We start from the raw sequence: 18972 nt of genomic DNA, 5'->3' as shown, positions 1-18972 counted from the left end.
ATGAATCGTGCACGAATCGTGCATCGCTAACAACTTCCGGAAGTCCAACGTGTGCTGATGAAGTCACATGTGCGCTAGTTCACGGCAGCATGAGAGGCACATGGCAACTTTCGTAAATTAAATCTACAATTTCTTGGAGTGTTCTAGAGATCGGGATAATCGCAAGAACTTGTTTTCGTTAAACAGTAAGTATCTGTTGGGTTTACAGTTATTACTTTTGTATCTTAATCGGTTCACAGTAAGCTAGTCTCGTAGTTTGCAACGTGCTAGTAAATTGTGCGCAAAATGTTTTCTATCTAAACATGATATTGAATTTACTACAATAATAAACATAATTGGCCTGCATTTTATTGACCTAATTAATAGTAGCATTAACTTACCATTGTTAAATTGTGGAAACACCATCACGCTTCAATCTGTCAATCAAACAGCCGATTTTGCTAGTAAAAGTTGTATTGTCCCGATTACAAGCCATAACGTTACATCTATTTTAATACAATGAAAGCTTTGAATTGTGTAGATGGCTATGTTTACATGAGAGTGATATTATACAGAATGAAAGCCACATGGGACATGGCAACCCACATGCTGTACTGGTTTTTGTGTTTCTAACCATATAATAATCATATTTTTACTTCTGGTCAAATATGTTTTATTGATTACTTGTTTTGTTACCCCAGAACAACTTTGTAGGTGTCAATCATGGGCAGGAAGTTGGATCCCACCATTAGGGCGAAAAGAGGACCTGGACGTAAATCCAGGAAACAGAAGGGAGCCGAAACTGAGCTGTCCAAGTTTTTGGTTGATGGTAAATCACACATACTTTGAGTTATAATTCCATTCATTCATTCATGATTGAGATATATAATGACTATATATATATGCATATATTCTAACCATTATAACAATGTTTTAAATAAGTTATAACAATGGTTATCTTCTGTTCACAGACGAGGGGCCTAAAAAACTTTCAAGCAGAGGAAGAAAACGGTAAAATTCATTTGATTAGGAGGTTTTTTTCTTAGCTTTCTGATGATATCTTGTAATTTATTATTATTTTAATTTCGACAGAGCTGTAAAGAGAACTCAAGTGACCAAAAAACCCAAACAAGAGGAAAAGCCCAAAAAAGGTATATAAAGGTTTAAAAAACTAAACAAAAATGGAATAACTGTCTATAAACCGTTGAATTTGCAAATCAATTCATATTTATTGCAGGATTCTCAGATGAGAATAGTGAATGGCTCAAACCAGCACAGAGGAAACGAAAGATTGAACAATGCGAGGAAGATGAGGACAGCGACAGCCAATGGGAAGAAGAAGATGATGATGATGATGTTGTAAAGGGCTTAGATCACAAGGGAATGGTGAAAGATGATGATGATGATGATGATGAAGAAATGGTGGATGACTATGGTGCTGATGAAGGGGATGAACAAGACAGTGATGGAGAGGAGGTATGAAAGAAACATTTGTATAGAGAAAATCTTGACCTTTTGTGCAGTATGTCAAATATCTCCATTAATCCGGATGTCTTGCTACTTTTGATAAATGTGAAGTTTGGGAGCACAAAACACTATCCCACAATGGAGTGTGTTTGACTTTACATTTCTATGCAAGATAACTGGAAGTGATATCAACAGCAATTTTAACATCTCTCATCAAAATGTACATTGTTACTGTACTATACTATATATATTTTAATTTGAAAAAAGTCAGCATTGTATTCTAAGCATAGCCAATTCCTAATTGTGTCCCATCATCCTTTGCCGTGTCAGCTTCTGCCAATCGAGAAAGCTGCAAGAAAACAGAAAAAACAAACAAGCATGAAACCAGAGAGTGATGATGATGATGATGATGATGATGATGATGATGATGATGATGAAGAAGAGGGAAAGAAAGGTTTAAAGGAAGATGAGGAGGAAGAGGATACTGTGCAGGCGAATATTGACGAGACGGAACAATTCAAACTCCCTGCTGCAGCAGATAGAGCCAAGGAAGGTAAGTCCAACTTTTTTTTGTCATCAAACTACAGATTTCCACAGCCTCCCAGATTTTGTTTGATCTAGAGGTGTATTCTAAGTCGCCGCCCTCCGTCTCGCGTGTGTGTGTAGGTCTTTTACTGATGGACTTGCAGACCATCCATCAGAGGATCAAAGATAATGTGGATGTGCTGTCTCACTTCAGTGAGAAGAGAGAGGAAGGCAAGGAAAGATCAGAGTATCTCTCTCTGCTGCGCTCTGACCTCTGCACCTATTACAGCTACAACCTTTTCCTCATCAGCAAACTCATGGACCTGTTCTCTCTCTCTGAGGTGTGTGTTTGTATGTGCTCTTGCTTTTTAGTCTGTAATGATGAGTAAATTGGCATGACAGCTTTTATTGCTGAAGTATAGATGCTTCCTGTTTTTAGTACCACCCATCTGCTTCCTCACAAGGTGTGTGGCTATGCTAACGGGATAAAGCAAATGTCTGTCAAGATCTGAAGGGTTGGATGGCCACACCCCCTCCACCTCTATATGAATTGACAGTACATCTATATCAGAACAAAATTCTTTGTTAAATTTTGTGTGTGTTTATTGATGTACAAATACAAATTTTCTTTTTCAGCTGATTGATTTTCTTGAGGCCAATGAAATTCACAGGCCAGTCACCATCAGAACCAACACCCTGAAAACCAGAAGAAGAGACTTGGCTCAGGTCTGGAAAGTCTTCTTTTTTTAAAAATCTTTTTCCAAAATGATGTGACATTTTGTATCAAGGCCCCATTTACGCCTGGTTTTTGATCGAATGGTGCTAAATGATTTGGGTTCCAAAACATGATCCAATTGCTGAAACTAGGGCTGTCACGATGTTAGATTTTTCACACCACGGTTATTGTGGCCAAAATAATTCACGATATCGATATATCGCGATATCTATAGAAACCTTGGGGGAAAAAATGTCAAATCAGTCAAATTAATTTTTATTTTGTTTATTTTATTTTAATTTTTAGCATTTTTACTTCTTGCGTTCTTATATTTGAATGCACATTTTTTGTGAAGTAAGACAAGCATGTTAAGTATATCTGGTTTCAAACTGGAGCGAAACACTGTCTGAATGTTTCCTGAAGAACTGAAAAGCTCTTAAACCTATTGTTGCGCCGGTGCAAGTCATGCAGATTTGAACAAAACAAATCAAGTGCAAATACAAAAATAAGACGAGTAAAGAAAACGGGGTACTTAATAATCACCCTTTATTTAAACATATGAAAACAAAAACCCACTGTTAACAGGTTAATGTCACATTTCCCATTCCATGACTAGTAAAATAATCGCAATTTACTCTCTGTAAAATAGCGTAATCAGCAGTGTGATGGACACGGAGATGGGTAAAAAGGTTGGTGGCTACACATTCTGCAGATTGGGCTTAAGGGGGTCGCACACCGGACGAGAAGCGCCGCGTCGCGTGTAGCACACCGGACGCGCACTTTCTCAGTTCATGGCCAGCAATATTGTTATGTTTAAGGACATTATGAAATTAAGATCATGTCTGTACTATACTGCTATACATGTGTGTACAATACTGCCACCTCAACGGGCGCTGGAGTATACGTGTCATGTTATCATAAAAGTCCTATTCATTTTAAACATCGTGGTTATCGCCAATACCGGTATATTGCCACACTCTAAATTAACACGATGTCGATATTTGACGCTTTGAATATCACGATTATCGTCAATACCGGTATATTGCGACACCCCTAGCTGAAACCTAATAAGAGCTGGTGAAAAACACGTTACCACTTCGAATTTGTTAAATGCTAATGTATCCTGATCCACCTGGACATCGAAAAGTTAATGGCCATAAGGTAAACGCCCAGGTGTGCATGTTCCAACTAAGCCTAGTTTTGACGTAAACGAGCACCAAGTTACTTATAACTTACGTGCAACTAAATATTTTTGCTTTGCACCATTAGACTTAGTTGGAAAAACATTTTATTTTGATAAATGTTTACTAGGGCTGAGGCTGACACCTACTGCCGTGCGTGCAGCATCATGCAAAAATAAAGTTTTGCAGTAACGGATGCGACTGTTAATGCGTTATTCGTAGTGACTCATGATAGATTTATTTCACTTCCTTCCTAGAATGAGCAGTTTGTGACATTGCGTGATAAACAACAACAGCACTGGTATTACAAATCATTCAGCGACACATGCCACTCAAACACAGACGTGACACAAACTGACAACATGTTTGAAAAAATACTACAGACTTTAATGCGTTTTATTGACATTTATTTTAGAATATCATTAAATTAGGCTATTTATGAATTTGTGTCACAGTTATGTCAGTATAGCTGCTCAACTCATCTGTCAGTCATTACTGGAGGTGTCACAACATACGGCCACATGTTCCGCGACTCAGTGTTTCACGACATTGTCAGTGGCACATGCCACTATCCACTGGCACATGCCAATGAAGACCGGATGTGTCACTAGGTCTAGCGACGTGTCATTGGCTTCTGTGTGTCAGATGCCATGTCACTTAATGTTAAAGGGATACTCCACCGTTTTTTCATATTAAACTGTTATTCCCTTAACTAAGACGAGTTGATGCATACCTCTCTCGTCTCAGTGCGTGCACTAAATCGCTCTGTCTTGCGGCGAAACTTTGTTAGCACTTAGCTTAGCCCAGTTCATTCATTAGGATCCAAGCAGAGAAGCGACCAAACACCTCCACGTTTTCCCTATTTATATACAGTTACACGAGTAGTGTAACTCGACCAAGAACGGTGACACAAAAATAAAATGTTGCGCTTTTCTAAGCGTGTAAAGTGGATGACTATAATGTATGGCGGAATACCATAGCAAATGCTTGGGAGCACTTGGACTCGGCGCATATATATCTATGGACTCGGTGCAGTAATATCATCACTCCTGAAAAATCCTCTCCCCCCTCTCCCTCTCCGGAGTGATGATATTATTTGTAAATGTATTTGCAAGAAATTGCTTTATCAGCAGTGTGTGCACTTGTACGTGCCTTACGAGGACTTACAAGGACTTCCAAAGATGCATAACAGCTACAAGTGTATGCACTATGCAAGCACCATATACAGGATTTACCCTATTATACTTTATCGACACAAATTGATAAGTCAAACAGCTAACAGCCACCAACAAATAGTCTATAAATAGGCTGTCTTTGAGTTCACTTGAACAAGGGTTAAATTACTCGTCAGGCTACAGAAGAATACCATAATTCCTCCGTTCAATTAGGCCTAACACATCGAGAGTCACGCAGACCTATAACAACCCAGCCACAACACATAATTGGGAATAACATGCCTTACCTTAACACAGAATGGATTTCAAAGACTTCGCGCACAGATCAATGGCCTCCAACGTTTATATTTTTTCTACGAATCTTTGAATTAACATGTACTAAATATGATTGGCATTTGCACCGCAGCGCCACCACACCTTGATGCTCATGACAAGAATTGCATGTTTGCTTTGTGCTTGGCGGCATATCTGTATTTGAGCTCCATCGACTGCAGAAAAATTACTTCGTTATCTTTATTGAAGTGAATTAGGTTTAAATTGCCATCATGCATGCATGAATGAATGATATTTTTGCTATTTTACACATAATAATCCACGATCACATTACACAAAACTGATATTGCACGTCAAAATAAAACATTGTCAATATTTTTTGAGACCCCCAAAATTTCACGAATCACGTTTTCAGGGGAGCCCATGTCTTATTAAGGGGACCTGAGCTCCCCCGTAGTTCGCACCCTGCAAAATAGTGAACTTTCATTTCATGCCGACTTTAACACTCATTTTGAGTACTGTATACAGTCACAAAATCTGAGACAAGTGGTCACATGAGATGCATCTGAGATTCATTTTAATACACACTACTTTATTGGCATCTACAGTTCCATAAATAACCATTCTCTTCCACAAAATGTTCTTTATCGTAGAAAGGTTCTTTAGATTTTTAAAGTGTTATTTACACTAAGAAAAGAGGTTCTTTTAACACTAGAAGTCCCAGAATTCCATAACTACTAGAACTGCCACAAGCGGTCATTTTGGCCGTTAGATTGCAATCTCTATATCTTTAAAGGAGTCATAACCTGTAATTTTCACTTTTCCACGAGAATCAATGTATGTTATGATTGCCTAACGATTATACATTGGCCGGGAAGCCGATATTCAAAAGTGAAGCGTTTGTTTACCCCAGGGTTCGTAAACCAGCCCACGTGCACACACACTCAAATACGAGATTTTAATTTCTCCCCCGACTTGACGTCAAGACGGGGCAGGATATACCATATATGGACACCGCAGACATATGCTGCAGGAAGCCCGCCCTGCCCATCTCCCCCTCATATTCAGTCAAGAAAGATGCAGAAATGTAGTGCACACGTGAGTTGCTCTGTGGTTGACTGCCAGAATCAACATTCAAATGTGTTTTCTCTACCAAAAACGGACCAAACTACCAGGGACCAGTGGATGAGATTAATTTTTAATGACGCTGTTCCAACAACCCTATCAACTGGCTCAACGTTAGGTGTGCGCTAAACATTTTATACAGGAATCATCACGTTACATGTCTGTAGATGAAAAATATTCTAAAAAACCACAACGTGAAACAAAGCAAAAACAACACATGATAGCAAACGTTGATCTCTATAACCACTGTAAGCTGATAAAAAAAGTAGACTACATCTCCGTTAATGTAATCTACATTAAATAAAAGGTAAACTTATGTGGGAGAAAATAGCAACAAACGTTTTAGCTCGTTACTGATGTTAATGTATGTTTCAGTCAAAATGATTGTCTTTACCATTCAGAGACATGTTGATGTAGCAGCTAGACGTCCTTCCATTGACTCTATCTTCCGTTTCCAGCTCTGGTTCAGAGTCTGGCTCAAACATATATGGTTGAATTCCGTAGGTCGCGGCCAGGTCGGGTTCATTCACAACTTGCGCCATGATGTCATTTTGGAATGATATGCTGAAGTTACCTGCGGCGTCAAGCGCCCTCCTTCCTGCCACCAATCAACGCGACCCTCATTTGCATTATTAAAATGACCGTCCACGACAGCCAAAATATCGCATCAAATCTCGCGAGACAATAATGCATTCAGAAATAAGGGTCAGAGGAGCTCTGTGTTTACTTTTTTTCCACTTCTTTTTTAGAAGGGCCTGAAAGACTATAATAGAGTGTGGGTATCCAAGGTAATACTAGGTTATGACTCCTTTAATGATAAATTCCCAATTGAGAGATTAACGCATTTATTGTATTATGATATCTTTTAAAAACAAAACAACACCAAACTGTACATTTAAAAAATTTTAATTATACATTTATAAATAATAATATCAGTAGCCCGTAATTATCGCATATTCACAACAGATAGGCTAGGCCTAGCTATATTTCCATATCCATTCAACATAACTCAGAACAAGATAATAACAACTAAAAGTATCTTATTTAGATATTCTTTTGACAATGAGAGAGACAATGTCACGGTTTATGAATTCGCTGTCTCCTTTTTCGTCTTGTTGTGTGTGTGTGCGTGCGTGTGTGCGTGGTCGCTGATCATTGCAGCTCACGCGCCAGCTGCAACTGATCAGCGATTCGACCCTTTTTAGTGTTACTGTTGTTGCCTAGTCTTTGTCAGATCGTTGTGGATTTTTCCTGCGTGTTTGTTCCCTGCCTGTATCCGTTTTCCGTGTGTCATCCCGTGTTCAGCACTCCATGGTTCTACACGCAGCGTCCCTGTGCTGCCAAGGGCTTCATACCGGACATTTACACACCTTAACTCTCCCAGCATCTGACCAGCTCTCAATAAACATATCTGTCATTTTGCAATTGAATCTTCTGATTATTTCCTAATAGACAAAGGTCAACCGCGAGAAATGTAACAAAAGAATACCGCGAAATTCAGTGCGGTCAATATGACCGTCTATGGCCGAAATAGGTAAATATGTTCATTTATTTTTTTGCCTTATGTGTAATTTATATTAAAAACATTTTAAATGAAAATACAGACACTTTTAGGAAAAGTCAGGTACCAGCAGGATTTTATTTATTTTTTCAACAGTTATTGCAGATATAAAATTCAAAACGGTCGAAATGACCGCCGTGGCCGTTCTAGTGTTAAGACTTGTTCACAGAAAGGTGCTTTGGGGAACCAAAAATAATTCTTCTTTAGCGTCACCGCGAAAACCCCCTTTAGGAACCTTTCTTTTTTTAAGAGATTACCAAGCATCACGTCTGACCAAAACGGACGTTAATAACAGGTGTAAACAAACCCAGAATGTCATTGACACATGTCAGTCTGGTTCACAAATGGATCCTGGTTCTTATGGCTTCTTTTTTTTAACACAGGCTTTGATTAACAGAGGAGTAAACCTGGATCCATTGGGGAAATGGTCCAAAACGGGGCTGGTTATCTACGACTCTTCTGTTCCCATAGGTCAGTTCCAGTGTCATTTCAAAATTACATTGTTTTTCTTCGTTCATTTACTGGTTATTGTAAGTGTTAATTGTAATTCTCTCTTTCATACAGGAGCAACTCCAGAATATTTGGCAGGCCAGTACATGCTGCAAGGTGCATCATCATTTCTTCCTGTAATGGCGCTGTCTCCTCAGGAGGGGGAGTCAGTGTTAGACATGAGTGCCGCTCCAGGAGGCAAGACCACATATATGGGTGAGCATATGCTTCTCCATGGCAGTCACACCAACTGCTGTGTTTTTGTAAAGTGGCGAATCTCAGAGTCTTTTTTTATTTTTTGGCACAGTCGGCACCGAAGAATAAAAGCCATGTAGAAATAATGCACATGATTGCCTTTCTACAATGTTGTGTTAAAAAGTAAGCATCAGGAAATGATTCTGGAGTGTCTAAAGCCAAAATGTGTATCGTTTGTGTGATGCAGCTCAGCTCATGAGGAACACAGGCATGATTGTGGCTAATGACGCAAATGCAGAGAGACTGAAGAGTGTGGTGGGAAACATCCATCGTCTCGGTGTCACTAATGCGGTCATCTGCAACTATGACGGCAGACAATTCCCAAAGGTCTGCATTGTCCGGTTTTCATTTTCTGTCTTAAAATATTTAGTTTTCGTTTTTTTCTGCTTTGTTTTTGGCATCATTCCCCTAAGCAGTGTCTAATCTGAGGCGTTTCATTTTGTGTTGTAGGTGATGGGAGGTTTCGACAGAGTGCTTTTGGATGCTCCTTGCTCCGGTACAGGAGTCATTTCCAAAGATCCAGCAGTTAAAACCAACAAGGTGATTCTGTTCTGAAAGTCACCTGTTTTCATTCTTTTGGCAGTTTTTAAAGACTTCCTTCAGCCTTTATTCTGAAGGATTTGTTTAGTTTTTGCACGTCCTCCATTCAGAATTCTAAAGTATTTCTCTCTTTCTCAGGATGAGGCTGATATTCTTCGCTCGGCTCACCTGCAGAAGGAGCTCATCCTGTCTGCTATCGACTCTGTCAATGCTGATTCTTCAACTGGCGGATACCTGGTTTATTCCACATGCTCTATTATGGTGAGTTGACCAATACAGATTCATTTATTTTAGTCTCTGACATCCAGTGTGCAGAACATATCTGATATTTAATACGTCTTATTTGTTGCACTTTGGTAACTGAATAGTAATAAAAAAAAAAAAACTGCAATAAATTATAATTTAGGTCTATAGATTAAAGGGGGAAAAAGACTTTTAAATATGTCATTTTGGTGATCAAAGATAAGTTTTATCCTTTAAAATTAATTACAGGGGGACTTTAAATTTTAGTTTTATATATGAAAAATTAGGCTTGAAGTCATCCACTACCCTTACTACAAAAGTTTGGGATTGGTATAATTATTTCATGCAAAATTAATCAAATCGCAATTTAAAATAACTGTTTTCTGTTTTAAAATGAATTTTCAACAGCCATTACTCTAGTCTTAATAACCCTTTGACGCGTACGATCACACCGGTGTGATCAGTCTTGGCTGGTCCCTGGAGCGTACGATCACACCGGTGTGATTAGAACGGTCAGTGCATCACGTGATCAACTGCTAAATTCAAACGTGCTTTCGCGCGTTGGCTGGCGCTGAGCCAGAGACAGACGCACTCAGTGCTGTCATATATCACAACTATTGAGTATTTTAAACCACATAATGTTTATTTTAGGTTTCAGACATTTAAATACACATAAGTACTAGCAAAACAATGATTTTGAGTTAGTAAAATACACACTGATGTCTATGGAAGCGGCAATAATAATCCTTTCCATTATAATAAGACAAAACGTTTTATTCATATCAGATACACATTGTGTAAATAGCTTTACATTTTACCCTATTCTGCTCCCAGTTCACCGGCCACTTTCATGTATTTCGTGAGAAACAACAGATCCGATTCTCTGAACTGTGAAACAAACTAACATGGCGCCGCCCATCGCGCATAGAGCTCAACTAACGCGATCGTTATAAAGGTGTTTAAACAACAAAACCCATCCACTTGCATATATTTGACAATCGGAATATCAGTGTTTCATGCTATAGCTAATACATTTGTGAATATTTTGAATTGAAAAGGAAAAAAGACAAAAGCAGATCATCATTCATTCAGCTCTGTGTTGTGATTGCGCTGTGTCACGTGACAAGAAATGACGCGTCACCATGGAAACATTAAAGTGACAGGTTCTAAATAACGGTCGCCTTGAAAAACTCACGCTGGGGGGTCAGTTAGAATATTTTAAACTTACGTGTGAAAGGGTTAAGTGTCACATGATCCATCTAATTATCAGTGTTGAAAACAGTTGTGCTGTTTAATAATTTTTGTGGAAAGTATGAGACAGGATGATTTGAAAAATCGAACAATTTCAAAAGAACAGCATTTATTTGAACTAGAAATCCTTTGTAACATTATAAATGTCTTTACTGTCACACTTGATTAATTGAATGCATCCTTGCTGAATAAAAGTCTATTTCTTTTAAAAAACATTAAATCGACCCCAAACCTTTGAACGGTAATGTGTGCCCATGCTGCTTTTCAAGATTCTTCAAATGTTAATATCTCACACACATTTTATGAAAATATTTGTGTCTCAGAGGAGACTGCAAGCCATTCGTGTTTGACGGGAACAAATGACCAATTCCTTAGTGGCCAGCAATCATAATACTTAAAGGGGTCATATAATGCCATTTTTGTACAAGCTAATATGATTCTTTAGGGTCTAAATTAAACGTTTGTAATATACTTTAATTAAAAATTCTCATTAGTATTGTAAGAAAACACTTATTTTACCTGGTCAAAAACAGCTCTGTTTTCAGCACGCCGTTTCAGTGCATATGACTTTAAATGATCATGAGCTTTGCTGACTCCGCCTCTCTGTTCTATGCGTCACCAGAGCCGGCTCTGGCATACACCGTTTGTAACACAATAACACAATAACCATAACGCGTTGTTCAGTATAAACGTGGGATTATGCATTATATTGAGAACATCATACATAGAAACATGCCGTAATGTACCCTGAGTGTAAACCTTAGACGCATTCATTGTGAAGCATGCAGCTAGCGATTTACAAGGATTAATATAAATAGTAATATAAAGTTTAATAAAACGTTACACTCACTTCAGTTCTTTTGGAGGTTCAGCAGGAACACGAATATCTGCTACCGATCCTTTCTTCAGGAGCTGCTTCTTAGCAAAACCAGCTTTATACTGATCCTCGTTTATAAAGCAGTCTGGTGTGTGAAATGAATCGCGCAAACATGAGAGCATTGACGTTGCTCGTGGGGAATATTCCCTTCGAAAACAAACTCAGCCACTGCGTCTTCAGCGGTTCGGATTTAGGAACATTAAAATGACTGCTGTGTTCGTTATTACACCCAAGAACAGAACACCACAATCGCTTAGACGCCATTCTGCTCACAGACAGCGCTCCAGCATATCAACAATGACCGCGCCGGTCCGCGCTGACTATGATTGACAGCTAGCGAGGGCGGGTCTGTGTTGAAACGCGGCTGTCAATCAACAATCGTTGGAGGGGCGTCCGTTTTATTTACGTCACAAAAACGAACGGCTCAATTTAAGACGGGAAAACATATAAGGAGATTAAAACAAAACCACTGGATGGATTTTTATCATTATATGATGGTTGTGTACAGACACTGCCAACACACATTTCAGTACAATCAACTTGTAAAAGTGCATGTACCATTATATGACCCCTTTAAGAAATCATACCCTGAACATGGCTTTCCACATGAGACGTTTTTTGGCCTGGAAATAATGAATGCTTCAGGGGCCTGAAGTGTTAGAATCTACAATAAATATTTTACTAACCTTTTAGGTCACCAACAACTAGGGGTGTGCGATACCACGGTTTTTGATCGTGGACGATTAAAATGTCTCCACGATCTGCTTTTGAAGAAATATCGTAGTATCGTGCATTTTATCAGTTGCAGTTCTGGCGCCGAGCTCCGTCTCAACATACAACAAATGTTAACGCAGAGGAACGGGACACTGCCGTTCACAGAAGTTCATTATTTGCATGTGCTTTAAAGCCTTGCTGGTTAAACATGTAATTCACGTGCTGATGCGCTGTTCTGCTGACGTGTGCTTTCTGAGCGCATACACCCGAAGCACACGGGCACTAAAAGCCTGTCTAACAGCGTCTGTTTACTGGACTACGTTATAAGTTATCTTTCGAGTCTTATTGCGCTAATATTGTCAAATACACACAAGGTTTACATAAACAAAGTTGGTTATGTCTAAAGTGAAAGCAAACAGAAAAAAAATGAGAGAAAATCTGCTTGTCAAATGCGTGTATATTAGACGCGTCGCGTGCAGCTCTTAAAGCGAAAGTAGCCAGTTAGTAAACAAGCTGCCTCTTGTCCTTAAAGAGATAGTTCACCCAAAAATAAAAATTCTGTCATTATTTACTCACTCTAATGTTGTTCCAAACCTGTATTAATTTCTTTCTTCTGTTGAAAATAAAAGTTATTTGGAAGAATGTGGCTAACCAAACAGTTGCTGGTCCCCATTGACTTCCATAGTAGGAAAACATATACTATGGAAGTCACTGGAGTACAGCAACTGTTTGGTTAGCCACATTCTTCCAAATAACTTTTATTTTCAACAGAAGAAAGAAACTTATTCGGGTTTAAAACAACTTGAGAGAGTAAATGATGAAAATTAAAATGTTTGGGAGAACTATCCCTTTAATGTTAATAAAACAACAAAACACAAAGAGGAAATCACTCACTGCTCTTGACTGAGAACTTTAGTAGTAGCTTTAATAATAATCAATGTATAATTTATACAGTGAAGTCTATGTTGTGTTTTATTTTCGTATTTGTTCATTTAGCCTAATTACTTTCTTCAATGCTACTGTTAAATACTCCTACTGTAGCTGAAAAAATAAAGCACTGTTTATTTCATTTGTATATTAAGTTGTGTATGCTTAATGTTTATCTTTGTTCCTAATTCTTAATAACAAAGAAAATAATGATAAAGATTTTTATCTTCGCCACTTTGGCCTAAATGTCTGCCATTCTTTTTTCTTTTGTTACCTATAAGGCTTTTTTTTTTTTAAATAGGGACATTAGTTTGGCTGTAATGCTCAGTCACTTGCAAAATAGTAAAACCAACATGAAAAAGAATCGTGATAAAATCGTTAATCGTGATTTTCCTGAAAAAAATCGTGATATGATATTTTTGCCATATCGCCCACCCCTACCAACAACAAATAAGCTACATATGAACTAAATCTTGTTGGAGTTGGTGCAGCATAAACCTTTTTTCATTGTCTGATTTGACATGGACTGACTCAGATATTGCATTTTAAACCAGCGCTATAGTCCAACATTTAAAGGAAAGGTGGAAGAGATGGATGGAGAGTAATTGTATGAATCCTTGTCTGAAAACCTACTGAAATGTCTGGATGATTTCATTTTATGTCCTCCTAAATATTCTCATTTTTTAAGTGAATTTCTTATGAAGATTTGTCTTCCCCATAGGTGGAGGAGAATGAGTGGGTTGTGGACTATGCTCTGAAGAAGAGAAATGTTAAGCTGGTCCCTGCTGGACTGGACTTTGGCAAGGAGGGATTCACCAGGTAATGAGGCCTTACTTGAGATCCATCTACAATAATAAAGTCTGCACTCCCAGAAATTGAGTTACGCGAGTGAGTTTGCCAGAAAAAGCGTATTAAATAATGCACATCTCTTTTCCACAGATTCAAAGAGAGACGTTTCCATCCCTCTCTCAAACTGTCTCGCCGATTCTACCCTCACTCCCACAACATGGATGGATTTTTTGTGGCCAAGCTAAAGAAGGTGTCTAACACAATCCCTACTGCACCAAAAGAAACAGGTGCGTAGTTATTTCCCATGGTTTCCACAATTTGTTTATTTTGTCTGATGTTAATGTTTTGAATTTATTTTTCAGAAAATGAAGTTGAATCTACAAAAATGGAGACTGCAGCCTCATCGGAGCAGATCCAAAAGCCAGAATCTAAGGAACAGAAGCCCACTTCAACTAAAGCGAAAAGCAGTATGGGCAAGAAGCAGAAATTAAAACAGAACAAATCTGAGACGCCCATCATCACAAAGAAAGCTGGAGTGAAATCTGAGAATAAGAAATCTGATGGTCCCAAAAAAGCCAAAATTGCCAAGTTGGATGGTAAAACTTCCCAAAAGGTTGAGAAACCGGTCAGAAAGCAGAAGGTTAAGGAACTGAACGGAGATTCAACGAAAGAGGTAGTAAAGGAGAAGAAAAAGGGGAGCCAGTTTGAGAAGAAAAACAAAATGAAAAAGAAGAACTTGAAGAAAAGAATGGGGAAAAACAAATTTAAGAAGTTAAAAAATATCCTTGGACAAGACGAAAGCGGCCAGTGAGATTCATTGCTATGAATTGACATGGACCTGTATGCTCAGGACTGGGGTCCGTCAATGGTTTGACACAAAACCGGAAGTTAAACCAATCCCAGCCTGCTTTTGGGGACTTAAAGATCATCCTTCAGAAATGTACACAATGATTTAGTGTATTTATCTTGCTTCTCAATACTTTTGTCAACCTTATTTCTTGACTGTGAGGTTTTCTTCAACCTTGTGGTATGTGTTATAAATGTATACTGTCCGTTTTAATGGATTTAGTTTTGACTAAGAAACATTTAACTGAAATGCTGCAAAGGAATGAGTACGTGGTCTGTTTTCTTCCCTCGTACCCAATTAAAGAGAAAGTTTCAAAATAGGTATGGTGTCTGAAAAACCGAAGTCTGAAAGCTTAATGTACTTTGGTTATCGCCTTCCCTGGGAAGAGAATATTAACCTGACCTTTCCTTTCAGCCTTTCAGAACATCACTGCAGAAATCAGATCAAAAACTGTTGAGGTAGAAGTGAAACTTTCCTTTGAGCCTGAGTGCATCACGACTGCAATACAGCAAAGCCTATTGACTTCAGTTTTCACTTCGCTTAGCTCCCGCCACAGAACATTTATCAACGCACAAAGTTTTCTTCAGGTTCAGATGGCTAAAACGCTCAGTAGATGAACTTCAGCTATGTGCGATCTTTCTTCCCACCCTTTTGGCCCAGTGCCTGTGTAGTCATGGTGACGCACTTATCGTATTGTGCATCGTGAAGCCCTGAGCTCGTAACCTCTGAACTGCGATGTTTTCTCTCTGCTTGCATGAGATCCTTCTGTCTCCACAAAAGATGGCCCAAAACACCACAATTATCATCACTTGTTCCTCCCAGAGCTGTTAATTCTGTTGAAATGAAGCGCATGTGTAGGCAAAGCGTTCATTTTAATCACATTGCAGTGATTGCATGCGAGGAGATAATTTAAGGTTGTGCCTGAAGGGCAAACGAAGCCATTCAGCAGGCCTGTGGGTAAAGCGTTTTAGATCAGACTGGTTTGGCACCCCACTGATTAAGTGGTATTGTAGAAGGATAATTATCATGATCACCTGAACATATGATTGCAGGGGTTGGAGTGTCCAGTCTATCTTTAATAAGAACAACTACTCCTGTTTTGTACTCTACAGATGTTGTGCATCTCCAGTATTTTTGGGGAGTTGAATCTGACACGCAGTGAAAGTGTGCACTCTTGAGTTTTTTTTTCTTTTTTTTTCAAAGTAAGCACCATTCTCCATAACTTTGCACATCATTAAAACAACAATCATATTATGGTAAACTACACATTACACATCCTTAATTCATAATACTTGTAAAACAGTAGGTGAAGTACCTGGATGACCTACTACTTCTGATGAGACTCTTAAGTGTGCTTCTAGTAGACTATCCCACGAGGCGGAGAGGAGTTGACTTGGCAGTAAAGGAAAAGATGTTTTAAGGCCCTTCAAAAAGAATGGAATATATTTCCGTTCTCTTTGTATTTTTATATCAAAATGGTACAGATCAGATTATCCTATTCAAATCAGTATGATAAAAGTGTTGGGTCAAAAGTAAACAAATAGTAGTCTTATTATATTACCTAAAATGTGTAATGTACTGACTACATTTTTCATCATGTAACAGTACTACTTAAAAATGGTCACATGACAAATGTATTACATCCAGATTAATGATTCATACTACTGACATACATAGATCATATAGAACTTTTTATCAGTTGAATATACATGTAAAAGTACCTACCTATCAAGAGATGCGATATCGGGTGCAGCCACATGAGGGTCGGCAGAGGTTTTCTCTATTATTTCCTTTTTAGTTTTTCTTGGTTTCTCTGCTCATTAGTTGGATCAAAAGTGAGAAAAACTTTTTGAAAGAAGGTCCATATTATAGAGATTTTGAGGTGGGTTCTTTTGACTTGGGCCGGTGTCATGACAAATCGGGTCTCTATCAACTGTCAATTAATTATTATATTAAGTACAAACAAATTATATTAATTTAAAATATGCACTATATCGTGCATAATAAAACAAACTGAAAATAATTTCAGTTGATAAAGTGTTATTAATTAATTAATAATCGCCTATTTAGTGAATAATTGAACATTGTTCTTTTTATAACTGAAATATTTGGACATTTAACACTGAAATTAACATTTAATTACATTAAAGATGATTGTGAATACATGTAGGGTAAGTGCAAATGTGTGTATAAACTAAGCTATTAGGCTAATCAGGTATCTGCATGCTATGCTAGAACACAAGCAAACTAGTACAGACATTAATGGTCATTATAACGTAGTTCTAACATTTATCATAACATGATTTTTTAGGAATAGTAATCAGGCGCTAAAGAGAGTACCATAGAGTTGTGCAGATATGACGTCACTTTGTCGACCCAATAGGATTTTCCCATAGGCTTTTGGATTATCGCTAAAAACAAGCTCTGTGATCAACACAAGTTTATGATACTTGCACGTTTTGTCCATTAAGATAATTATCACAGATGATCACAACTTTTATGTATTTTGAAGCCTAAATGCAGTCACCAGAAGTAAAAAGCTAAAGGTACACCGTGGTCCCACAAATGGGCTCTATGCACGGCGGTATTTCCGGTGAAGGTCTAAGGATGCTGGATTACTTCCACCGATCGTAGAGTCCAATGCTATACCGAGAATTTATATTGGTTTTTATACTCTATTGCTATACTAAAGAAACGTTAGTCACAAAAACAGACAAAACAGACACCCCTCGTTTTGTTTATGCTTCTTTGTTTATTACATTAAATAAACACTATATATAAAATTACATCTAAACGTATTAAAGTTTCGTTTCAAAGACGAGAGGACAGTACATTTTGAAGACTCTGCCATAATCCCATTTTCCTCGGTTTTCCTCCGCTTTAAATCTCCCCAACCGGAAACGCAAGAGCATCCTTGCATCAAACGCGGAAGTTATGCGCGCATATAGCCCATTCAACGTTACCATAACTAAGCTTCCAACAACTCTTTCAGTGTTTATCTAAAAACATTTTTCCAGAATGTTTGATTTAGAGTAGTTTATAAGAGCACAATTATAAGCATAACGATGCTGTAAAAGCGGACTGAGCTTACCTTTTCTGCGTGATGACGTTTAATCTCCTCGACAGCCTAGTCTTTATTTAACCACTTGTTAGCAACCGCCTTTTTCAAGACATGTAACAGCTTCAAAAAATCACGAGTGGGGTTAAGTTGATGTATTTTATGTCGTGGAATAAGACGTGAAAGTATCTTAAGCTTGTGTTCACCACAGACCTTATTTCAGCCATTTAACCAAAAACGTATTTAAAAAACTCATTGACTTCGGGACGATGAAGCCGGAAGTGCTTCATGAATCGAAGAAATTGCAACGCGCAATATGGCGGAATACATTCCGGTGTTGCAAATGTGGTCTCCAAGTGGACAGACTTTCCTTGAATTGGAGTTTGCCCCATTTCGAGGGAGGACCAGATTTGTCCACACCGGCAAACCCATTAACGCCCTAGCATAGCAATGTGCTAAAAACAAATCAAAAACCTTTGCAATTGCATAGCAACACACTGGCAGTCACCCAAAACACCTTAGCCTTTCGAATGTGTAAGTAAACAGTTGTTTTGAAGTAAAAACAGTAGCAGAAAAACAATTTAGCACATGAAAAATAACAGCATTTCCATGGTGCATGGGGGTGTTGCCTATATGGAAATGTGCCATCCCATCCGCCCCTTTAATTTATGTTCGGCTACGATTCCCATTGCCTCAGCCTCTCTGTAGTGCATCTATGAGCATGTGTTTGTATCTTGTCGTGACTGTACAATTTGACCGTGTAGTTGATCCGTTTACAGCTGGGAAAGGTGCCAGAGTCTTCATTATATCCACCAGCTACCAATATCAGGAATGACTGCAGAAACGTGTAGGCCTACGCTGAAGTCTGTACCTGGGAGACGTAGCTGTCAAACTCAACTAAACCTTACCACTCAGTGTCAGCCAGGGAATAGTTAGGCCAAAAAAAAAGAAAGAAAAATCGACCATTCTGCTCACCATTTA

General features: G+C 38.4%; 1 protein-coding gene and 1 non-coding gene across 2 annotated transcripts; both read left to right on the top strand.

Moving 5' to 3' along the window:
* The first annotated feature begins 33 nt into the window (after positions 1-33).
* Positions 34-15182, top strand: nop2 (NOP2 nucleolar protein homolog (yeast)). Its single transcript, XM_056234835.1, has 16 exons — positions 34-185; positions 681-808; positions 951-990; positions 1072-1130; positions 1217-1455; positions 1777-1999; positions 2113-2312; positions 2608-2697; positions 8385-8472; positions 8566-8706; positions 8933-9072; positions 9196-9285; positions 9424-9546; positions 14019-14116; positions 14237-14373; positions 14449-15182. The coding sequence occupies exons 2-16, from the start codon at positions 703-705 to the stop codon at positions 14895-14897; spliced, it is 2223 nt and encodes a 740-aa protein (XP_056090810.1). The 5' UTR covers positions 34-185; positions 681-702; the 3' UTR covers positions 14898-15182.
* Positions 2397-2539, top strand: LOC130070508 (small nucleolar RNA SNORA29). Its single transcript, XR_008803888.1, has one exon. It is a non-coding gene; the product is annotated as a small nucleolar RNA SNORA29 (small nucleolar RNA).
* Positions 15183-18972: the final 3790 nt, after the last annotated feature.

The sequence above is a fragment of the Rhinichthys klamathensis genome, unplaced genomic scaffold (assembly GCF_029890125.1).
Source record: "Rhinichthys klamathensis goyatoka isolate OS25496 unplaced genomic scaffold, OSU_Roscu_1.1 h1tg000407l_1, whole genome shotgun sequence".
In the NCBI taxonomy this organism is placed as follows: Eukaryota; Metazoa; Chordata; class Actinopteri; order Cypriniformes; family Leuciscidae; genus Rhinichthys; species Rhinichthys klamathensis.
This window is presented reverse-complemented; position numbering and strand designations above follow the sequence as displayed.